Source organism: Aedes aegypti, chromosome 3, assembly GCF_002204515.2.
Source record: "Aedes aegypti strain LVP_AGWG chromosome 3, AaegL5.0 Primary Assembly, whole genome shotgun sequence".
Taxonomy (NCBI): Eukaryota; Metazoa; Arthropoda; class Insecta; order Diptera; family Culicidae; genus Aedes; species Aedes aegypti.
Genome location: NC_035109.1, coordinates 154564523 through 154590650, shown reverse-complemented (window position 1 = coordinate 154590650; position 26128 = coordinate 154564523). Strand labels below are relative to the sequence as shown.

The window sequence follows — 26128 nt, the reverse complement described above, 5'->3', positions numbered from 1 at the left end:
GGTCATAAGGTTTGCCCATGTGCTCTTGGGGATAAGAGCTACATTGACACTGTGAGATACATTCATCAGCTACAACTTTGCCGAATACCGTTTTCAAATCGAACGCCTCAGTAATTAGTTATTGATTTTTGAAAGAGTTGTAAAACTTTGGCTATAATTATTGGACTGTTCTGCAGGCATCACTGGATATATGCAGTAGAATATAGTAGCCATGATTTGAACATGCTATCTTTCACGCCAGGTGCAGCAATGTTGCCTGTTCAGAAGTTAAATGAGCACTGCTGAAGAATTTGAGACTGGATATAAATCAATAACTAATTATTGAGGCGTCCGATTTGAAAACGGTCTTCGGCAAAGTTGTAGCTGATGAATGTATCTCACAGCATCAATGTAGCTCTTATCCTCAAGAGCACAGGGGCAAACACTATGACTGATTGAATGAATTAGTTGCTTTTCTCATAGTAATTCCCATATAAACTTAAAAGGGCTTGTGCAGTCTCAATTTTCACCCAAATGAGCTCAAATTTTGAGAGGACACTCAGAATTTGATCTAGAATCGAATGAGCGGTGTGGAGCAAAAACGATTTTTTGAACCACTCTAGTATATAACTTGGACATGCATATAATTTGGACAGGCTAGTCGTTGTATGCTCATTTCCAATGAGATGGTGAGGAATATATGTAAGGGAAATCATGTATTGCATTATTAATACACTATGCTGCTTATTAATGATGACCATTCCCATAACAATTACAAATTGGCTTCATAAATATCAAAATTGTAAATTGTATCAACAGAACATCTGTGAAACCTACGAATGCAAGAGGATGTACATTTCATGAACATACATTAAATGCAATAATAGCGCTCAGAATTGGCATTCATAAAAAGTTTAAAAGTTGCAACATGATAAAATATGTCTAGAATTTAAGCTAAGTTCATCTAAAATTTTAACATGAGTATATAAGGCATAAATCAGGTGATGTCCAAAATATATTATGGTTTTTGTTCAGTTGATATAATTTAGCCATCTGATGAAACACACTGGAATGTTACATGCATGCATACTTGCAGGCGTTTTTCGTGGATCTGATGATATTTGCTTGCATTACATGAAATTATTGATTATCACTAATATACACATCCGATAAGAGAAAAAATGCATTAGTCACATGTAAACTCCTAAAATTTTATGATATGATCGTCTTTTTAAGAAACCATTGTATGGATATTGAGATAACGCCCCTGTCCAAATTATATTCACATGAGGGTGTCCAAAATGTATATTTGGTGTCCGAAATGTATAACAGACAGGTCGCCAAAAAACGCTATTTTGGAAGCTAATACTACAGTTTGTAAGCTTTTGCTCCCCAGAAACTCAAAGTACAATGGGACATTAAGCATGTAAGTAACATTAGGTAATAAAATATTAGTATATAATGCAGTTAATCAATCGCCGTTTCCAGACATATCCTTAGCCTGTCCAAAATACATAATTTACCCTACCAATGAAAAGGAAAATCGGGATTTCTTTCCGTTCTAAGCTGTTTGCAAAACACCTTCTATTTTATGACACCAGCAGTAATGTTTATTTGTTCATTTATCGGTTCTCTGTAGTCGGAAATTCTAGAGGCTATCTTTGAGCTTTACAAATAATGACATAGCTTTCAATATAATAATAAGTCTATTCCTATCTCCACTTGAACTGCTTGTTCACAGATTTTAACCACTTCCTATGTTTTCTCCCTTTTTGTTTCAAGGAGCCACATGCATTTGTTGGTTGCTCTTGCTATCTAAATATTTCAGAGTAATCTTTTTTGTTTTCTTACTAGACTCTAAGATGAAACACATTCGTCAGTTTTGTAGTTAATCGATAGTACAAGTGTTGAATGAAAGTTCGTGTTAGTTTAGAGAGTTTTAATGTGATCTAAGGAACATATTACTGAAAAGGTCAGCTAAAAAGGTTCAAACGCAGACTTATATAACTCACTCATAACTTCTAGTTAAATATAAAATTAGACAAATTTTGATTTAATTGTGCTTTGAACCGTGAAGCAAGTGATGGATAATACTTAGAAAAGAACAAGTCATTCTTGGTAAATTTTCATTCTTTTGATTTTGATATTAAACGCTCTGTGAAAAATGGTTTGTAAAAGTTACGATTGCTTTGAGTCTTGCAGAAGTTAGACAAATAATACTAAAAGGAATGAGCTAGAGTATGACTTCCATTCTCAATGCAGAATCGTGCACTGTTACATATGAAGGACTGTGGACAACAAAATATAGGTGAGAGCAGTTTATAAATACAAAAAACACACATATTTTTGGTTTCTCCATCGTGGAAAAACGATGTTGAGATGTAAATCTGTTAGAATGCGCTATCTTGAAACGTCAAACACTTACGAAAACGAAGAATTCGTGATTGCTTGACCCAATTACCTAGAGAGGTCTAATGAACATCTGGTCTAAATAGATAACTTTACTGCCAATGAAACAGGGATTACTGCCATTTGAAACAGCAACAAAAAACATCTTTGAACTTTTGAATTTTAAGGAATACTGGAGTTGTGGTTTAGAATTGGTAAGATCTGAGATTGAAAACATAAAATTATAGAAAAATGTATTGCATGAAGCAAAAATCTGCTCTACTCTAGTGCAAACTAATCTCATTTTATTTTCAGATTAGAGACACGATTCTGCATTGACAGTGACCATCAACTCACCGGATTGGAGCTATCGGAAAAATAACTCGTTTAAAGTTATAGCAATCAGTCGATCACAGTTTTTCTACATTTTCTCAGAGCATTCAAGAGTCCTTAAAATATCTTCCGGCATAAAATGCATTATTCTCTCAAGTTAAAAATATGAGTTCCATCAGTATTTCGGCAACGCCTTGCCTTTACATTCAAAAACAAGTGAGGATATTTGTGTATTTGAATTTCCTAAATTTCTAGTTTTTTTTTCTTTTGAACGTAAACACTAATACATCTTTAGAGGAGATACTAGACGCTATAATGTGGCTTTTCGGATTTTTTTTCACATACAGGAGATTCCCGACCGGTCTTACGTATATGCTATCGGCAGATATGGGCTCCAGCTCAGCTTCATTATTTCGGGTGGGCAAACAACGCTTAAAATAGTAGTCACAGTACGTGGTCAACTCAAGGAGTTCTTCCTTCGCTCGCCATTACACACAGGAATCGATGGAATAAAGATTCATAGTCTTTCAGTTCTGGAAAAAAATATACAATTCACGGTTCTGGTCAAAAGTTGGTATAATTTAGATGGGTTTTTAGACTATCGTAAAAATCAGGACTAAAGTAAAAGCAAGATCTATTCCAGTATGGATGTAACGCCAGAGAAAGAAGAAGCGTAATCAGTTTTCAGCGTAAACCACTAAACTTTACATGATGAGTGCTAACAAGATGAAAAACTCTTTCTACTCCCTAAAACCAAGTTGACGAAATTCAAGATGGCCGCCGCCATTTTTTACTCTAAATCAAGTATTGCAGATTTTGTACTTATTTGATTTCGAAGCAAAATAAAAACAAGCGGAGGAATACATAACATCTGTATCAGTCCATGATCAGCAATGTATCTTTTTTATTTTATTCTTTTTTTTTTTGCAAGTTGTAACAAGTTCGATAAATAACAACAGCGAAGAAGAGTCCCAAAGAGAGAGCGATTTTTTTTTTATCTTTATTAACGAGATTTTTAGCCCTGGGCTAGTTCATCTCGGTACCAACGGCTTTACTTCCCTTCCGAAGGAAGTCGTCACTGAAATTTTTAGTGACTATTTCGGGGATGAGATTCGATCCCAGGTCCTCGGCGTGAGAGGCGTGTGTTCTATCCCCTACACCAGGTTCGTCCCCTAGCGAGAGAGAGCGATGATAAAACTCACTTATCTCGCTTATTTACCATTATTATTTAACAGGCGTGATATACAATCCAAAACATCCAATGAGCCTATGCATGCTATAAAACGTTTGACTTTTACTGTGCGCTCTGTTTTCAAGTTGCCTGTGAGAGAGAGCGAGACAACACCAACACACGGCGCACAGTAAAAGTCACGAGAACAAAAGAATTTATGGCACGTACAGAGGCTCATAGCTATTGACTGTTTAACGAGAATCTTTCGACGATTGACGCGTCACCATAATTCATATAACGGAGGGTATTAGAACTAACTTGGAGGTGATTATTTCGCAATTTGGAGGTTAAAACCACCTCCAAACACTAGCGATTTTGCGATGGGATGTTGACGTTTGATCACGAATACTGGCCCCCATGTTTGGAACTTGTTTAACGGCCGCCAATTTTTTTTTTTTCAACTTCAAATAAAGCTACATTATTTTTTCGTACGATGCTATTAAGTTATTCTTGTGTTACATACAAGGGAAGTATGTAGGGTAATTCCTAAAGAAATATTTCGAATAATTATTGAAGTGTTCGTTGTAGACTGTTGCGAATGTTCATGACCCTTAAAAATTGTTTAGCAAAACAAGAAAAATAAGAAAACATAATGAAAAAAGTAAAATATATATGAAAAGTCTCTTCAACAAAATCTAAGCGAAGTGCTAGAGAAATCTCTTATGGAACTTGTGTAGAAATTTCGGGAATAATCGTTGTAAGAGTAAATTATGCGTTTTCTGGAGAAACGTCTTTTCTGGCGATTTCGTGAAGCCCGTCAGTTGTTTGTGAAATATTATATAACAATCTTATGTTCTTAAAAAAAAGTTTTCCGGATTATGTACACTCAGGCAAATGCACTATCGATAAACATAGGAACCCCTTATAAATCGCCACAACGAATCTGGTTGAAATTCATAAATTTGAAAACATAAATAGTTTTCGCGGCAACCTAGAATCGAACCAAGGACCTTGCGATCGATAGGCTCGTGCGTACACCCCGCGCCTATCGACGCCTTGGTGTGGAGTGATGCTAAAACGATACATAAAGCGTTCGTATTGCGATAATCGTTCCATTTTTCATAAGGCAGAATGTATGAATTTCGATGCGTGTACTATTCCTTGGAAGAATATTTGCAGGAATTCCAAGAGAAGTCTCAGAAATTCATGAGAAAATGTTTGGAGAAACTTACGGATAATGTTGAATGCATTTCAGGTGAAACTTTTGAAGCCAATTCTGGAGTACTACTAGACTAACGGGTAGACTCGAGGAACTTCAATTCACACACTTTTAATCACAGTGTTTCAATGTTTTATACATAAAAATATAAATTAATCATAAGTGTAAAGAATACACATAAATTTAGGGAAAAAGAACTTTAGATCCAAGAAAATTGTTCAAAAATGCTATAACCAGGGTGTCCATTCCAAATCAGTTTTCCAATTCCCGGATTCTTCCCGTATGCCTAAAAGTTTAAAACCGGGTGAAATCATTATACAGTGCCTTCATATTTTTAGACATTCTTAATGAAAATGTTTGAAATTTGATTTGACTTTCAAAAGATTTGATTTAAACCATGGTTTTGAATCAAAATGACACCCAGTATATTGCCGTAAGACGTAGTTAACGTCAAAAGAAGAATGCGCGAAGAAGCATAAATTGGTCTGCTTTCATAGTGCACTAGCCAACCCAAAGGAATCGTGGAAGACAATATGAACGAGTTTGATTACGTAAGAAAGGGGTCGATACGCAAATCAAGTGCTAATTTCACTACGCGTTGTTTGTCAAACACTGTGGGGTAGTAAAAGGGGACCTTGATTAGTTATAAGACAGGTCTAAATTTGCGGAGCTTCATAGAGAAATAAATAAAAATCAAGACTAACAATTGCAAAGGCCTCATCTCCAAAAAGTAAACAATGAGAAAAATGCAATCTTGTTTTGTCATACAAAAAATCGAAAATCGCTGAACAAATTGATTTTTAGCAATGAACATTCAGGCAAAAATTCTAGTAAAAAAATGAGTTGAAGAAAATGAGGCACCTATTTCACCAAAAGTTTTTGAGCCCGTTTGATTTGTGCCCATAGACGCCGGCCGACGCTGATGAGGCCTGTGAGTTGACGCTTTTGTTTACTCTGAAATGTGTTGAGGCCTTCTAGTTGTGGCTTGTTTTTTCATCATCTTCAGATGTGGCCTTTTGAAAATCATTAAAAATTGATGATGAAATAAGAAAATTGAAGCGTAGAAGAGTGTTAAGTGGTGAAGTAAGGTACATGGAGATCCCTAAAGCAAGAGAAGATTCGTGGGGTCGATGAAATATGTGATTGATTGAATCCTTCGTCATCCATGAACATCATGTATGTGCTACGCGAGTATGTCGTCGAGAAAATGTACGGAAATATTGGTTCAATTGAAATAATATTGCAATTGAACGTTATTTTTCATGCAATTGAAACCAAATCGTGTTTTTGTTGATAAGTTGTAAAGTACAGACAGGCTGACACAGGCTGGTAGTAGGGTGATGTGCTAGTATCCATCGTATTAAGCATTGATCAGTGAGAGCTGCAATTTTCCCAGTATTGCAGTTAATGATGCTGATACAAACCGATGCCAAGCAATTCTTTCTCAAAACGGCTTTAGCATTGTACAATAACATTTTGATAAATCTTGATCTCTTTTTGGAAATAATGCAAATAAAATGCATCTTACCGTATTCTCAATCCGTCGTATCGTTTTCAACTCCGTCGCAATCAGTTTCCAGATTCGTCTCACAACTTACGGCTCACTGTGTGTATTGAGTGGTTAAAACACAACATATCAACGCTATAATAAAATGTTTTACTAGAATATATAGATCTACGGGCATCTCCCTCCATTCCTTCAGCATGATGGAATATACTTATTTCCTTTAAAATTAATTGTTCGTCATCAAAATTCAGCCCGAACATATGAACACAATTCCTTTTGACCGTACAATTATGGCATTTGCTCACAGTACAGCGAAAACAACACAATCAAAGGAATCGTATTTTTACGTCGAGCGTCGCGCACACATAGATGCACACAAGCTTTTCTTTCTCAGTACGACGGATTGAACTTTGTTTACATTCTTAAGTATACGCGGCGGTTGAGAAAATTTCGTAAAATTTGGTGATTTATTAAAGTTTTACGGCGTGTGATTGGAATGAAATCCTTCAGTGAAGAAGTACGAAGGTTTTCCATAGTGAAAATAAGTGCCCGGCGAAGTAAGTCACCCACGGGGGCGGGAAGAAACTTGTGTTGGAAAGTGGTGTGGCTCAGTCGATCGCTAAGCATTTCTCCCAAATCGTGTTCGTCCATGCGATTTCGGTAAAAAAGTGCAAAGTGGATGATTGAACTGAAGTTATTTACCAAAATACAGTAGTTTTATTGCATTTTTGGTGTACAAGTGTACAAACCATAACAGCTTTCACAAAATTACACTTGGATAATGAATCTATGTTGCAGGTAAGTTTGAATATCCGCCGTAGTGGAACATTTAAAGTTTGATACGACGAATAGTAGCGCTTACGACGAAGAAGAACAAAACCCTATGATACAAAATACATCAGTCTACCGGAACCCGACGGAAAACTTGATAATGTTCGCCGTTTAGACAACCTTTGTGTAAAATAATACAAGGAGCAGTCGCTCCGTATCTACTTAGTGAATTTGGAACGTTTTTCGCAATCTACATTGTAATTTTGATGTTTGTTTAATAGGCCTCAACTCGGCTTCCGTCAGATAAGGTACCGTGGGGCAAGTGGGTAAATGGGATAAGTGAAAACAATTGATATATTTTACTGAATATGTGAATTAACGTTTTAAACTCATGCGTAAACCTTTGAGGTTATTGAGAACATTACGATAGGTAAGAGATTTCTGAGATTTCTCAGCCATTATTGCATAATAGAGTGAAAAATTGTTAACCTGTCAACTGTTACTCCGTAACAAGTTGGCGGCATACAATCTTATTTAAATATTTTCAGTGGAGAAAAGTTGCGGAAAATAATTGTCTGTACCACTTCTTAGTTGTCCTCTGTGACAGTTTCAAACTGCAATTAAAAAAGTTTTAGAATTAATTCGACGTAGACTTAAAAATAACTAAATTTTAACACTGTCAATTTTCTTATCAGATGGGGCAAGTGAAAAGTTTATCATTAGAGATTGAATTTGTGTTTTCTCTTTAAGTAGCCATAAGTAAACATGGTTCGCAATTATCATAGAAAAACATAACGTGCTGATAATTCAAGAAACACTATACTCAAGCGTTAAAAGCAATTAGAAATCATGGAAATTCTCTAAAAGATGTTGCCAAACATTACAATATCAATATGTCTACTTCGGGCAGCCAATTAAAAGGAAGACGTTGACTGAAAAGTTGCAATATTAGAGAACACACGGAAATCTCGTGAAATGTCTATGTAAAGCTAGTTCAAAACATAAAAATGGATAATAGGTCTATCTACATAAAAAAAACCCTAAATACGTTATTGATTTCTCCCGAAGAGTTATCCGACGTCATATCCGACTTTCTCAAAAACAAATAGCGAGCGGTGGAATTTCTACAGAGCAGAAATGCAATTGCTGTCCTATAATGTAAGAACTAACATTGGAAATGTTGCAGTTATAATGTTGTCGAATCATTTCAACTAACATAACTGAACAAAAGAAAATTGAAGTGAAAAGAATAACATTTTCTTTGTTTACATGTTACTTATGTTATTGTTCATTGTGAAGCCTTAACAAGTGTTAAAGCTAATAGAAATCGTGAATATAACTGTTTGTTTTTGAGTTTATTGTTCACAACGGTAAACTTTTCACTTGCCCCACTAAAAAAAATGTGTCTTCGACAAAGTTGTTTCAAATTGACAATTCTACAACTTTGCCGAAGACACCATATGTCTATCTAAATGTTTTGGAAAAATAGTTTTTCTATCTCACTGCTAGGTGGATTGATCACAAAACTTTTTTCGTCAAAAGTTGCGCTTTAATAAACCAAGAAACTTCTCCGAACAAACTATATCGCTAAAATTAACAGTTTGGGCGCTATTCAAAAAGCGCATGAAATCGAGAAAATAATACACAGTGCACCGTAAGTGGTCACGAGGTTTTCGAAGACTAATTTTGGGAACCACAGAAAAATGTTCAATTCAAATATTTTGTTGTCCATTCAAAATCAGTTTTCCAATTCCTGGATTTTTCCCGGATGCTCAAACAATTAAACAATTATTTTGCGACCTGATATTTTAGTTTGTTTTTTTTTTATACAATATGTTAATATTTGGAGGACTTCACTTAACTTACTTATAAATTATTTTGGAATAAATTTTATAAAATACTGTGAGCTCAAAACGGTCAACCTTAGTAACCGTTGTATTCCTGGATAAATAGTTGTTTCTTTGGGGGTGTGGGGGGGTTTTCATATAGCCGTAGCGGTAAACGCGCAGCTATTCAGCATGACCAAGCTGAGAGTCGTGGGTTCGAATCCCACCAGTCGAGGATCTTTTCGGGTTGGAAACTTTCTCGATTCCCAGGGCATCGTACATGCCACACGATATGCAAATGCAAAAATGGTCAATTGGCAAAGAAAGCTCTCAGTTAATAGTTGAGAAGCAGGCTATGTCCCAGTTGGGACGTAACGCCAGAAAGAAGAAGAAGAAATTTTCATTCCTTGTTCAGACTTTGACCACTACGCAAGTGTTTTATTTCCATTCACAAGTGGTTATGGGCCCAGAGTTGGTCATAGCCTGAAAAGTACGAGAAGCGCATTTTTTCGATTTGGAAGCCATGATCCCGAGAGGCGATGAGCAAACCGTTGGTTCTGGAAGCGGCACGAGCGGAAGTACGAGGACGGCATCTAGTGGCGTAGGATTACCGACTGGTGGTGATGGTCTGCGGCCCGGAGGTGTTGTGCGTGCCTACGCAAACCCTGTGAACCTTTCAAACATGGAAAAGCTACGTGGACGGGAAAATTACGCATCATGGGCCTTCGCTATGAAAATGACGCTGATTAGAGAAGGATCCTGGCGAGCTGTGAAGCCATTAGAGGGACAGGCAGTTGATCCGGAGACGTCTGAACGAGCATTGGCCGCAATCTGCCTGAGCATAGAGAAGAACATCTACAGCTTGGTAAAAAACGTTGAAACCGCGAAAGAAGCATTGGAAAAGCTCCAGAAGGCGTTTCAAGATAACAGACTTCTTCGACGTTTTGGATTGCTGGACAAGTTGACGTCAGTGAAGTTGGAGGAAATCGGTTTCGTTGAAGACTACGTCGACGTGTTGGTAACCACGGCGCAGAGCCTGAGCGAAATTGGATTCAAGGTAAACGACCAGTGGTTAGCATAGATCTTATTGAAGGGTTTGCCGGAGTATTACAATCGCATGATAATGGGAATGGAAGCTTCAGGCATCGAGCTGACGGCTGACCTTGTGAAAGCGAAAATACTTCAAGATGTGAAGTGGCCGTTAAAAGGTTCCGGAGCGGAGGGCGCCTTGTACACCAAACAGAATCATAAATCAAGACACGCGAAAACTGATAAGAAATCAGGTACATGCTTCAATTGCAGAAAACCTGGACACTTTGCTGCACAATGTCCGCAGAAGCAGCCAACGAAAGGCAAAGGTAAGGCGTTGTGTGCAATGATGGCTGTGGGCAGAGGAAAAGAAGAAGATTGGTACTTTGACTCAGCTGCAAGCAGCCATATGACCAGAAGCGAGGAAGGCTTTAAGAAGCATGAAACTGTGGTGAATTCGATAGATACAGAAAATAATCAGTCCATCAAGTCGGTCGCCAGAGGGTTTGTCGAGCTGGATCTCAAAGAAGGAAGCATCGAACTACAGAACGTGCTGCTTGTTCCTGATTTGGCCACAAACTTGTTATCAATCCGTCAAATTTGTAAGAAAAGATTAAAAGTTGTTTTCATGGCGTCGAAATGTGAAGTTCTGGATAATGATGGTACGGTAATCGCGTCAGGAACGGAAGAAGATGGACTATATCGGCTGAACCAGAGAATAGAGAAGTCGTTTCTAACGGTGAATTCTAACATTTGGCACAAGCAATTAGGACACCTGAATCAGCAGAGTATGGTGTACTGTACTTGGTGCATTCGGATGTCTGCGGTCCGGTTGAAGTTCCATCGCTTGGAGGAAGCCGGTTCTTCGTCACTTTTATCGATGATGCAACTCGGAAGGTATTCGTGTATTGTTTGGAGTCCAAAGGTCAAGTCACAGAGGTATACGAGCAGTTCAAGTCACTAGTCGAACGGCAAACTGGCAGGAAGTTGAAGCGAGACGGTATCGTGCACCAAACCAGTTGTCCTTATACACCTCAACAAAATGGAGTAGCCGAGCGGATGAATCGCACGTTAGTGGAGAAGGCAAGATGTATGCTGAACGACGCTCAACTACCAAAGATGTTTTGGGCAGAAGCCATTTCCACGGCGGCGTATCTAGTGAATCGCAGTCCATCCAGATCACTTGATTTGGTTACACCGGAAGAAGCATGGTCTAAGCAAAAGCCGAATCTACAGCACTTGAAGGTATTTGGATGAATGTATCACATCCCAAAGCAGAAGAGGAGGAAATTCGACGTGAAGTCATACGAAGGCATTTTCGTTGGGTACGCAGATAACTCGAAAGGACTTCGTATTTTCAACCCGGATTCTGGCGACGTGATCATCACAAATGATGTAGTCACATAGCCTTCTACCCATCATATAACTAAGTACTACAGGGTAATAAGAGTCATTGATGAAACTTCCTTTAAGTAAAAGGGATACTCGTGGATACTAATAACACTATCGACAATTACAACTACTAATGATGTATTATGAATCCTACTAGGTTTCATCTGCCACCACCCGCCACCCGAATAAATACACGGACCCCAAAAATGACTGATTTTTGCACTTAAATGGTTGTAACTGCTTTTCCTTGATCTTTAGAAGCCTAGTGTCTTCTAGAGAATGATTCATTTTGACTGCTAACAAAATTTTGTAGAACATTGTTGCTACCGGAAGCTTCACATTTTCAAAATATACGATAAAAACTAGTTTTAGGGGGTCGTTCATAAAATACTCCCGTATTTTGAAAATGCGGCTGAATACACACTATGTGTCTTAGGCAAAGTTGTTTGTATTTGAATTATATACAACTTTGCCGAAGATATCATATTTAAAGATCGCCATTTAAAAAAAAAATAGTTTCGCAGCGCCACCCGTGGCAAAGTTGCGAACTAACATTTACCGTCAATATATGCGCTATAATTTTAGAAAATTTTCGTCCGAAGACACCATCCCGAAAAAATCACGTTTAAAGGTGCTACAGAATTAAGTTAACGATTTCGGCCGATTGAAATACTGTGCGTCGGGAGTGCGTATTCCCGGGCAAGTATTCTGATTTTGTATGCTTTAGTTCAACTGCTGTCCAGAATTTTTCCAAACAGTTTGATCTTGATGATACTAACGACGAAGCGATTGATGACGATGGAGGAGATCCGACGAGTTACACTGAGGGGTTGAAGCGAGCGGATCATCGTCACTGGACTAATGCGATGCAAGAGGAGCTTCAAGCGTTGGAAGACAATGGTACTTGGGTCCTGACTGATCTACCACACGGGAGAAAAGCGATTCGGAATAAATGGGTTTTCAAGACCAAACGAGGAGTAGATGGCGAAATAGAGCGGTATAAGGCAAGGCTTGTTATAAAAGGATGTTCTCAACGAGCCGGCATCGATTACAATGAAGTACATTCCCCGGTAGTGCGATACTCTACCATTCGCTTCCTTCGAGCAGCTTATCCTCGAAGATATCCTGAAGAGATTCAACATGGCAAATTCAAAAGCAGTTGCGACGCCAATGGACCCAAGCATCAAACTCGACAAGTCAATGTGCTCCAAGACGCCAGATGAAGTTGCAGATATGAAGGATGTTCCTTTCAAAGAAGCAGTTGATTCTTTGTTATATGCAGCATAAGCTACAAGACCGGACATCGCATTTGCCGTGAACATGGTAAGCCAATTTTCAGCTAATCCTGGACGACAACACTGGGAGACTGTTAAGGCTCAAGAATCCATCATTCAATCATCAGCAATCATCAAAAATCAAAAACCAGTTTTTTCGTTAAAATTTAAAGATATCTTCATGAAAATCTATCATCGCAATAGAGATAGCAAGTGCAATGTAATGATCGATTTTCATGAACATTGCTTCAATTTTGAGTAAAAATAAAACTGGTTTTGAAAATTTGCAAAACGATGATGGTTATTTTCCTCTTAAACGTATTATGCGTTACTTGCGTGGCACGTGTGCCGCAAAACTGGTGTAGGTATAAGAAATCTGGTGAGTCTCAGCTGACTGGTTATACATATGCGGCTTGGGGAACTCTACGACCGGATACTTTTTCAAGATGATGGGAGGAGCCATTTCGTGGAGCGTGAAGCGACAACCTTGCGTGGCGTTATCATCATGTGAAGCACAGTTCATCGCTTTCTATCGAACCACACAAGAGGCGCAAGGTGGCAGCAACTTCTTTCGCAGATCTGTGGTGAGCAGCCAATACCTATCTTTTGTGACAATCAATCCGCAATATGTATGACCCGGAACGACGGTTGTAATTCCCGGACGAAGCATGTGGCCATCCGTTACCGATTCGTGAAGGACGAAGTTGAGAAAGGTAACTTTAAAATTCATTACATTCCTACTCATGAACATCCAGCGGATGGGTTTACCAAAGCTTTGGCAAAGCAGAAACACAATCAATTCAAGGCATTGACCGGGATCGAAGGTTAAAGCTGTGATTACACAGTGCGTGCAATGCACGAACGTTCGCTCAGAAACATTCGTTCAATATTCGCGCGAACTGTTCGAGGTTCTGTAAGTACAAACTGTTCGCCCATATATTACACAGTTCGAAAAAACACGTCTATGGTTCCATGACTGTTGGTCGTAGCAACCAATGTGTGGTACATTCATTGGTCGTCAAAACATCACTGCTGCTGTTCCTAATCTCAAAGTATATTATTTACAAACGATTCCCCTCATCTAATCCTTCTTTACTTCCAGATATTAATTCAGAAATCTCCTAGGAATGCAAGAATGTTGAGAATTGTCTTCAGGAACGACCCAATAAACATGTCGAGGAAATCCTTGGGAAATTTCGTCAGAAACTAAAGAACTTCATGATATTTAGAATTTCTCCTAGGATATCGTTCATTGAATGTTTCATCGATTCTTTCCGAAACCCATTAAGAAGAACTTTTGTTCGGTGTCAGATTTTCTAGACCGGTTCCGATAGGACTCCAGAAATACCTCCAGCAACCAACGTGTGGTTTATGCAATTCATTCATTGTTCGTCCAAATGTAACTTGAATTGACAGTATAAATACCATTTATAGACGAATTTCTTGAATTAATTCTTCACTATTTTCAGATGATCGTTCTCAACAACTCCAAGACGTTTATTCGAGTATTCCTGAATTACTCTGCAAATCCTGAATCCTTTGAAGATTACTTAAAGAAATTGCTCATGAACTTTTAGGACCTTCATTTATATTAAACTTATTTTCAAGAATCACCCTATAAATTTTCCGGAGAAGTCCTTCAAGAAATTCAAGAGTTCCACAAACTTTTCAGAAATTACTTCAGATGATTGGGCATGAATTTCTGGAATTTCTGGAATTCCTTTCGCCCAAAATAAGAAAAAGGAAAACAAATGTTACATTCATGCCCTAAAATATTTTTCCAATGATTATTCTACGGTTAATCATTCTAAAATTAGGCCGGAACAAATTTGAAATTTTACTTTTGTCTCCCCCCCCTTCAAAATTTTCAAAAAATCAGAAGGGGAAAATAAATAAAACATCTTATTTTCAGTGTAGATTTTCATTATTCTTTGTGTTTTTTAGCTAGCTTTGTAATTTGTATTTACTGTATTATATGAGCTAACAGGTGTTATTGGATAACAAGTTCTCAATCTGTTTGTTTTACTGTAACAGAGTTGCCCATGAAAAGAGATTTTTTTATGATTTACATGAATTCTTCTTCTTCTTAGCATTACGTCACTACTGAGACAGAGCCTGCTTCTCAGCTTATTGTCCTTATGAAAACTTTCACAGTTATTAACCGAAAGCTTTGTTTGCCAAAGTAGCCATTTTCGCATTCGTATATCATGTGGAAGGTACGATGACACTTAATGCCCAGGGAAGTCAAGAAAATTTCCATAACGAAAAGATCCTGGACCGACCGGGAATGTTACATTAGGGCTGTTCAAAATTTAAAAAAAAAGTTTGAAAATTCAATCTCCCATATCTTTCTTACAATCCTTACCATAAAAATAGTGTTTGGTGAAATTTTCAGCTTTCTAGGTGGTGATTTGAAGGTGACCCAAAGACGATCTTGGTTTATATGGAAATTACTATTAAGAAATGTTGAAACATGTTCCAACCACGTTAGTACTGGAATGTAAGTACAAATTTATCATCCCATAGTAAAAACTCATTCTTCAAACCATAATGAAGAAGTTTGCTGGAGAGAGCAATTCAATCCGATCGATAGGAGAAAAGATATTTATGAGTTTATTAGCTATTATTTAGCTTCACAGCCCTGCAATCATCTACAAAAATCCCAAACAAAATTTGCTCAAAACGGATTTGTTTCTTCACCAACTTCCTTCATTAAGACTTGAAGAATAAGTTTTCCCTATGGAATGATATGTTTGTACCACCAGTACTATCGTAATTGGAACATTTTTCAGAATTTCTGCGTATTAATTTTCATATAAACCTACATCGTCTTTGGGCCAACTTTAAATCAACACCTAGAACGCTGAAAATTTTACAGAACACTATTTTTATGGTGAAGATTATAAGCAAGATATGAGAGATTGGATTTTCAAACATTTTTAAGATTTGAATCGCCATGTTACACATGTTGGACCAAATTGATACAATCTAAATATGATTTCAAGTTGCATATAAGTGCAACATTTTCGCAGTCATCTTGAAATTGTTATTAGCTAGAGTACAATTTGAAATGTACAAAATGTTATGCGATCGATGTTACGAACATCGAAAAAATGTCGTGTTTATTATTCAAACATTTTGACTTGACGAATATATGTGAGAAAACATAGTTTTTCACCATATGAGAATAAAAAATGATGGATTTCCCTGAATTTCCAATTTATTATTTTTTGTCCCCCCCCTCGACACATTTTGATGGAAGGTGACAAAAGAAGATTTTAAGATTTGTTCCGGCCTTATTAATTTAAACAAAGAAGTCCTTTTCCTAATGATTTGAAAAATTCGAATTTTGAACGCTTTTTTTTAATTTATTATGGAGCAGAATCCTTCACTAATTTTAGAAATTTCAAAAGCAGTTTTTTTTTTCATTTGAAATCAGCAACGTTTACCTACATACATGAAAATGTGTTCACTGTATTCTTTTCTCTTCAATTGAAACAGTGAACACATTTTCAGCGAACAAATTTCAGTTTTGAGCAGAGAAACTGTTCTCGAAGTTTTGACCATTACGATGATAGACCCTTTAACGTTAACGGATTACAAAGTTCATAAAGACAACTTCCTCAAAGCACTTCTTCACGAATTTCTAAAAGAATTTCTTCTGATTCAAAAAAAACCTACATGGCTTTTGCAACATATATTTTTACAGATGAATCCACTACTGTTTCCTGGAAGCCAAAAGAAATTCCATATCGAATAACTACTCCCAGCAATTCCTTAACCTTATGTTCAAATGCTCATATCAGATATTCTTTTCCAGAGATTTCGCCAAGGATTTATCCATGAATTGTTGTAATTGAAAATCCCGGCAATTTATCTTCAGTTGATTAGTAATGAATTACCCCAGGACATTTTTTCTGGATTTCTTCAAGCATTTGAACTTATTTATTAGAATTTTATTTTGTAAAATTACTAATACAATACAAGAAAAAAATCCTTGTAAATCTGGATAAAAGTCTTGAGGAATTATTGAAGGAAAATTTGGAAACATTGTATCAAAATCATTGTGCCAATTTAAAAAGAAATATTTCAAATAGTTTTTGGAAATACCGTCAAACAAATGACTTGCAACACATGGTAATTTATCATTATATTTTACACAAATATCAAAAGACAATTCGCTATAAATCGGTTCTACAATACCTGTGACCTACAATTCAAGTAGTGGATACAATTAATGCTGTTATAAATATTTTTACAGATCAATCATTACTCTTTAAAATAGCATGAACACTGATACTTGATAGAAGCTCAAAATTGTGGCCTAAAAACATGAGATAGTTTTAATTTACAAAATTACATGGCGTTTCTATAACTAAAAAGTAATAATCACCCCTATTCTTGTTAACGTTCGAATGCTCTTTCGATCGAAAAACGGTTTGCATTTCCGTTTTCGTTAGCAAAATCAAGTGAGCCGTGGATTCGAACAAATAGGATCCGCCGTAAACAAGAATAAAGGCGAAAACCACGTATTTTATTTTAAGAAATTGTAGCCACAACTTTTTAGTTAGAATTATTTTTAAAAATGCTTCTACGCGGGTTATTTCACAACAATTACCTTTCAAGAAATTTTGTGTTCAAAAAAGTAGAATACTTTTCCTCAACTAGGGTTGTCATGTCTATTACGGCTTAACCAGCCGACGGTGTTTTGAAAAAACCTGAAGGTCGTAGACACAAAAGTCAATTTGGACAAATTGAGATGTAAGATTGTGAAAAATAATAGAATCGTTCTGGTGGGCTTCGATCCCACGACTCCCAATACGATCGAAGCCCACCAGAACGATTCTATTATTTTTCACAATCTTACATCTCAATTTGTCCAAATTGACTTTTGTGTCTACGACCTTCAGGTTTTTTCAAAACACCGTCGGCTGGTTAAGCCGTAATAGACATGACAACCCTAGTTGAGTAAAATTGAGCGGCGATCTCTCTATCGCAAAAGGGGTCGATATGACGAGATACGACCACGTCGAAAGCCGGACCCATACTAACCATCTCATTGAGCCAACGTTGGCTAATGAGTAGTGTGGCACAAACAAGGCAACAGTGCGACGCTAAAAATAAAATCTCTCACTGTTGTTCGTAGGCACGCTTAGGAGAGTCGAATTGGGCATCTCAGAGAGCCGAAGGAGGTGTAGGGTTGTGAAGGAGAAAATGGGGTCGTGACGGACTTTGGTTTCAGGTTGGCCGATTGCGCTGCAGAATCGTTACCCGTTCTGTGGCGTAGTTGGTTAACGCGCCCAGTCTAGCGTATTGGGAGTCGTGGGATCGAAGCCCACCAGAACGATTCTATTATTTTTCACAATCTTACATCTCAATTTGTCCAAATTGACTTTTGTGTCTACGACCTTCAGGTTTTTTCAGAATACTTTTGTTGAACGTATACTTCATAATCAAATCAACTCCAAACACCCAGTAGGAAAAATCCCTGATAATTACGGCGTAATTTTCTCATATAAAAATAGCTTAATTAGTTTCTTTCAAATAAGTAATCAAAATTCTCTTGTATTAGTCCGAATGCAAATATATTAATAACAATACTTAACAAGTGAGTCTAATAAAAATATCAAAATTTTGCCATTAATTTTAGTTCCGATTATTGCGCAAACACTTTCTGAAATGCTCAAAAAAATCATTCAGAATACCATCAGGGTTTTCCTCAAGTATTCCATTCCACCAAACACTTTGAATACTCCTTCTAACTTAATACATTGGAAAGTCATGAGATTACTTCAAAATATCTTCAAAGATTCCTTCATAAATTACTGCAGGGATTCCATCAAGAATTCCTCCAAGGATTTATTCTGAAATTCTTCACGGATTTCTCGAACTATGTCTCCAGAAATCCATCCAGGTACTTTTACAGGAATCCATCCAGGTATTGCTTCAGGAATTTATCCAAGCATCTCCAATGAGTGTCTGGAAAAAATCTTGGAGGAATCCCTGGATGAATACTTCAGGTTATCTAGGATGTGAATACTGGAGGAATGTATGGGGAAATCGCTGGAGGAATTTATACAGGCATTCTTGGATGAATCCTCGGAAAAAATTGGGTATTCAAAACCTTGACGATTACCTACAAAATGCTCGGAGTGGATCCTGTAGCAATTTCTCTGAGAGAATTCATGAAGGAAACTCTTAAGAAATTCGTGAAATAATTACTTGTATTATCCCTGCAGGAATTCCTAATAGGGATGGAACAATCCTTGAAGAAATCTCCGGAATTATTCTTGGAGTAACTTCGAGATTATTACCTGGGGAAGACCCTGCAAGTATCCTTGGAGAAATTCATTTTCATTTTCATTTTGCAGCGTTTGGTGGGGCAATGTCAGTCCAAAGCCGGGGGAAGGGATAGGTAATGGCCGTAATAGTCTATGCAGACCACTTGAACACCATCGGAAAGGATAAGAAGGGTTGGGGTAGGGTATAGGGAATTGGAGAAGACTTGACACAGTAATGCGATTAATGCTGCAAAATTTAAATGTGCTGAAAGCAATTTAATTTGAGTTTTGAAGTTTGATTTGACTTATTAAAATTCCAGATAGATCGGCCATTGTACAAGTAAGAAAGAGTATGCTGATCGCTTTCTAGAAATTTTATAAACAACAAAATAATAACAATATGAGAGTGATGCTAAGGGCTGCTCGTGCCATCAGCAGCCCTTAGCATCACTCTCATATTGTTATTATTTTGTTGTTTATAAAATTATGCGACGCTTTAGGAGATTTTGATACTGATTGAACATTACTATAAAGAGCGCAATTCAATCGATGGTGATAACTTTACAAACTTTATCTGTTTTTACACTGATTGACGATGCTGATTTATATAAAAATATTTGATATTATTAGTTCATTTGTTTGTGTGATCTATTAGTTAATAATGGAAAAAATTTACATACCCTTGATGATGATACTTCCCTGACCAGAAATATTATATTTTGAGCACCCTTTTCGAAGCTATTCTATCCAGGTATCCATGTACTGCTTTCAATCCTGAAATTATTCTTATTGTGCATGCTCATGCATTATATTAATGATGCTCATAATCATGCAACAGATAAGAAGGAGAGAAAAAGAGAATATAGGAACAGTGATTAGTAATGAGTTAATTATGTAGTTTTTTTAGAATTATAAAAAATTAAACAGTAGTAATGAATAGCTTACAAAAACTTTGCAGCATAGCTGAGCCTTTCGGATCGTAAGACCGATGTATGCAAATAATTTGTTTCGAAATTGTCCGCGTGGTCTTCTAGTGCCCCTATTAGATGAGAATCAGTCATAGACATACATACCGAATGCTCGCCATGATCCTATGACCAACATTTGTATATGTATAGCCTTAGCTGATGTGGCTTTTCTAATAGGTAGTTCTTTCACTCATTGATTGTCTTCAAAACCTTGTCAAGTATAGAAAATTGATTTTATTTCATTTATTACTACATTGAAGCTACATTGTACTTATTAAATATTAGGTATTATTTTATGCTTTTATCACTATTGATATTATCAAGGCCAGAATTCCCAGTGAGTGAAGAATTTTATAGTACTAGAACACCATAGAAGATCGCTAAACATTACCTAATCATGGAACGGCTTTTTGGTCTATTATTTTAAGTAGATGCTATTGATCTCCCTTTGCTCCTATCCGCAACCCGGTGCACGCGCCCTGTTGGTTTTCGAAAACCTCGTAGAAGATTACAAACCGTAAATGGCATTCCCAATTACTACCCCACATTGCACATTCAAGGGTCTGCTTGTGCTCCTAACCCACCCTCAGTCTGTAATCTTCTCGCCAGTTTGAAATTATATTTTCCCGAAGTGAAAATAATTTTGATGAGTGATAGCGTAGTGCAGCCCAACTGCATAGTACAGTAGTTTAACCAGAATCTTTAGGTCAGAAGATAAAATCTAAATTTTGTAATAAAGAGGTTGCCATTGCTTTGAAATTCACCCAACATCTAATCAAAACTACTAACAACAGCGATCAATTATCAAAATTCATCGCTCCCTGGAAAATATAATTCCAAGCCCAGGGAGAAATTCATGGTGGAATTTCTGGAGCAATATCTTTCATAATCCTAGAAAAAGCTGTAGGAGAAATCCTGGAGAAATCTTTTGTGACAACTCTGCAAGAATCCTTGTAAAAATGTTTCTTGAGGAACCCTTCGATCAATCTTTGGAAGAGTTTCAGGAGAAACCTGTGAAATCCATGGATGAATCTATAGTGGAATCGCTGTTCCAGCTGGTGGTGGAATTCTTGGAGGGATCTCATTAAAAATATTGCCGGAGCAATCTATGAAGAAACCACTGGAGGCATTCCAGCAGGAACTCATCCTCAGTAAAGATTTTCCTGGGGGATTCTTTTTGAATAATCCTGGTGGAACTCCTAGTAGAATTCCTAGATGAATTGCTCCTGTTGCCTTATCTGAGCTGGTCTGAAAGAAATTGGTTGCGATTAAAAGTTCTTCTCGGAGGGATCTCTGAAAAAATTCTTTTCCGACACCAATGTTTTGATTTGACGGTCTGATCAGGTCCGTTCACTGGTTGCCATGGTCACATAAATAACACGGCACCGCTCAAACGTCAAATAATGAACTCGTGCATTGGTCCATTGAATGCACGAATATGTTTCTACAATGAACCGATGCACGGGTTCACTAATTTGACGTTTGAGCGGTGCCGAATTCACTTGTTCCCATGAGCGGTGCCGTGTTATTTACGTGACCATGGCAATGAATGAATTCGGCACCGCTCAAACGTCAAATTAGTGAACTCGTGCATCGGTCCATATGTTTGCTAGTAGTTCGTGCACATATTACACAGTTCGCGCGAACATTCGTGCAATTTGCACAAATGTTCGTGCATGGACCTGTGCACGAGTTCACTGATTTGACGTTTGAGCGGTGCCGAATTCACTCGTTGCCATGGGCACGTATATAATACGGCACCGCTCAAACGTCAAATAATGAACTCGTGCATTGGTCCATTGCACGCACTGTGTAATCACAGCTTAAGGAGGAGTGTTGGAGTAGTAACCTGCGATCCACGGCATAAAAATTAACAAGACATGCTCTTTACTGATGTAAATATCAAGTTTGATTGTCAACATGTGACGTCACTCCTATCGTACCATATACTTTCTGGACCACGACATAAAAATTAACAAGGCAGGCTCTTCACTGATGTAAATATCAAGTTTGATTGTAAACATCTGACGTCACTCCTATCGTACCATATACCTTACGGACCACTAGATCATTTTTTTTCGCAAATTTGTTCGAGGTAGATAGGAATGACGTCGTCAAGTAGCTGTCAGTTTTCGGAATATATCACCTTCTTAAATATAGTACACCGTGTTCTGGACCACTAGATCATTTTTCTCGTAAATTTGTGCGAGGTAGATAGGGATGACGTCGTCAAGTAGCTGTCAGTCTTGGGAATATATCACCTTCTTTATATAGTACACCGTGCTGCGATCTAAGTAATACCGCATCTAGAAGCAACCTTAGTAGCCGTTGTATTCCTGGATAAATAGTTGTAATCAAGGTATTTATGGACCAGTGCATGAGTTCACGAATTTGACGTTTGAGCGGTGCCGAATTCACTTGTTTCCATGGTCGCGTAAATAACACGGCACCGCTCAAACGTCAACGAGTGAACGCGTGCATTGGTCCATAGAAAGGTACATTGATCTAAGCAGTCAGTGGATGCGGGGAATGATAAGCAGCGAGGGGGTAGAATATGACAGCTATTTCCTTTCCCCTCCGCTGATTGATCTTGTTTCCATGGCACAATTATTATTTGATTATGTTTTCAAAAACAAATTGAAAATATGTGCTCTAGCAAAGACAGATTCCGAGTAGAAAGGTTGGTAAGCGTATTTTCTGGTTTAAATCCATGTCTTATTTCAATTATCTAGTTCTAGAATGTCGTGATTGTGCATTGAAACGAAATTCATACTAATTTACATAATAATACATAATTCTGTTGCTGCTAATCTGATGTGAAATGGAAAATGTCAGCTTGCTTGAGACATCAATTGGCCACTGTGCTTTACTCGGTTTTATTTCGAATTAAGATCGAAGTTTTGAGCTATGAAGGTGGTTATGATTGAAAACTAAATTATATTCTTCTTTTCAGACTGTTTTTTGCAACGGTGACAGACAAAATAGAGCATGAAAGTCGCTGAAATGGTGTCTCATTTTGATCGTTTTTCGGAGTTACATTACATATAGTTAATTACCGTTTTGATTCATATTACGGACAGCTTCAAATTCCGGACAATCTACTTTGTATGGGAAACATTTCACACGAAATGTTTCAATTTTTGCCGCTCAAAAGTTCTCAATTTTGAGGCTCGTTTTAGTAAACTTTTTCCATAAATATCTTTGAAAATTTATAATGCCCAACTACCTTAGATGTCTCTTTAGTGATTCGACGATTTCAATTGATGATTTGACTGTTCCATTTATGATTATCATGAGCTGTCCGGAATTCGAATCAAAGTGACCGGAATATGAGGCAAAAGTAAGGAAGCGTCCGGAATAAGAATCATTAAAAGGCTGCACATTTTGATTAATTAAAAATTATTAAAGTTGCGGAAGCGTATTCTTTACCCACCATTCGAAAGTTAAGGGCTTCCGACGCTTAATAACGCTAAGGAATCATACAGAATGATTTATTTTGTATGCTCTATGCTGAGTTAAACTTCACTGAGGCCTTAAGTGTCCGTAATATGAATCAAAACGGTACATTACATATTAAGGTCTTTAATTGCATTACCATCGAGTCAGATTTTTGTAATGAAAATGTATGATCAGCACTGAATAATTTAAAGTAATTCGAAAACAGAATTCTCAAACTGCGGTTGATTGTCAGGAAACAAAGTGAAGTGGTTTAAGGGGAAACATGTTGCTAGGATCTCAAGGCTTGCTGACCTGATAAAGCATAACAAACCAGCCAGCTGTCTGATTGTTTCCCAATATGGCAGAATGCCCTATTTGACACATTGAACTACCTTCCTTTTAAATACCTTGGTTATAATAAATTTTCATTCCTTGTTCAGACTTTGACCACTATGCAAGTGTTTTATTTCCATTCACAAGTTAAATCCGCGATTTTCGCGACAGTTTTTTTTATGCCCTCTCGATTTTCGCTACTAGCGGAATAAATCCGCGAAAATCGCGACTGTTGTAACAGCCCTGTACATATTAATGCAAAATTTCAATCAAATCGAAATTCAACTAAACCACTAACACGCACTCAGGCATCAATTCACCCAACAAAAAATGCGCGCCCTGGTGAAACAGTTTTCACAGCCCCTTGCCTTTCGGCGCCACTTCTCACCGAGCGTTGGTTGTGCAATTATGCACATTTATGTTTCCCCAGAGAATAATCAAGCTCACAAAAGCTCAAAACGAAAAACAAAAACTTACCATTATGTATCGTCTTGCGCACGCGCTCAAACGCTTTAAACCGGTCGTCCGCCGCCCCAACCCACGTAAGCTCACGACGACCAGCGACTTTTCTGCAAATCGATCTGACCTTCGAGCGTTTTGGCCAGGTAGATCACGAACAGCTGACTGAGGGCCGCTCCGAGCGCAATGCCCGCTATCAGATAGAGATTCCGTTCGGCCCAGACGCGCACAATCTCGATGCAACCGCTGGTCCAGATCTTTTTACTGGCCGCGGCCACCGACTGCTGCTGGATGTGGTATCCGCACATGATGTTGACCAGGCCGGACGAGATATCGGTGGCATTGATGCAGCAACTGTACGGAACGCCGCACTTTTCTACGCTGGGGGAAGAGCAATTGAAGTACTCGTTCTTTCCCCAGTCCAGATAGCCTTCGTTGCTCAATCCACAGCAGTGGAACTCCTGCTGGGCAAAGTCTATAAAGTTCTGCAGGTCCGGATCGTCCCGGTAGGTGGTTATGATTTTGTCTGTAAACGAATCCTCCAGTACAATGTTCATCTTATGAGGGAACACGAATCCAACGATTGCCACGGCCATTTCGCACAGGAAGAACATCAGCAAACACAACGAGTAGAACTTCAGCAAACAGGTATTTTCCCGTAAAGCTCCCAAGCATCCGGCAAAGCTGACCACGAATACGATGCCTCCGGCAATGATCATCACCAGCGATATGTTGAGCACAATGTCGTACACTGTCTCCAGCTTAATCAATCCGGTAGCTTGCCATTTGTCCACGAAGGCATAGAATCCTATTCCGATCAGCAACCCTCCGAACAGCCAGAATATAAAATTCAGCAGGAATATCATATACTTTACACAAGAACTCACGTAAGTGAAGTTCTGTGTCGGGTAGCGGTAGGGTGGCATTCCGACGGCCAATGTTCTAGTTCTACGGCACCACCCAACGCAAATTCGCAATTAATCCGGTTACAGCTTTGGCTGGGCTGTCGTTTTTCTCCCCTCTTTGCTTGCGCCCACCTTCAAACGCAACGAAACGCGAAATTATGCTTATATTTCTCGTCTAACTGACCGTGGGATGCTTGTTGGAACTGTGAAAGAGTGAGAAAAATCCTTTGTTTACTCCATCCGTTCCATTACCTCTTCTCGCTTCCCCTCTCCAACACCAGTAGCAATGACCATTCATTGAAGGAAGCAAAAAACAAGACTCACCTATTTCAAGGAAACACTATCCAACCAAATTGACCAATCAAGCACCCTCGGGGAAAGAAAACGGCTGGCAGCGTCCGGAAAATATGGTAACTTTGCATTCGATTTGAGCACTGATCTGATTAGTCACCAGTCCAGCGTTCTGCTGGAAAATATTGCACAAAACACAAGATTTTTTTTCGATCCCCCACAGCTCCGTCCGCGTAATAATGGTTGACTGCTCTGATGTGGGAGATTCGATTTGATGACTGACTGATGAATGAAAAATCTCGGTGCTGACGAACTCCGACACACCAACACCATCAAGCAGAAAATGTTTGTGCGATGTTTTAGCAATAATCGAGCGTGATGTTTGAAAATATCCTACTTCACACCCAACACGCTAAGAAAATAGAATACTATATAAGTTAAATGCCATTCTAAGGGGTCTATTTTGTAAATCGAGTGGATTCATGTGACTCGCCTGTAGCCATTGTCGATCAAAGTAAGCATGCATATTTCAGATGTCACCCATCGACTCCCATAGTAAACCAG

At 38.0% G+C, this 26128-nt stretch overlaps 1 protein-coding gene across 1 annotated transcript; it reads right to left on the bottom strand.

The window, feature by feature from the left end:
* Positions 1–1566: 1566 nt before the first annotated feature.
* On the bottom strand, positions 1567–25850 carry LOC5564165 (tetraspanin-33). Its single transcript, XM_021849343.1, has 3 exons — positions 25598–25850; positions 24387–25476; positions 1567–3233 (listed from the first exon to the last, which is right to left on the bottom strand). Exon 2 carries the CDS (start codon positions 25292–25294, stop codon positions 24458–24460), a length of 837 nt encoding a protein of 278 aa, XP_021705035.1. The 5' UTR covers positions 25295–25476; positions 25598–25850; the 3' UTR covers positions 1567–3233; positions 24387–24457.
* Positions 25851–26128: the final 278 nt, after the last annotated feature.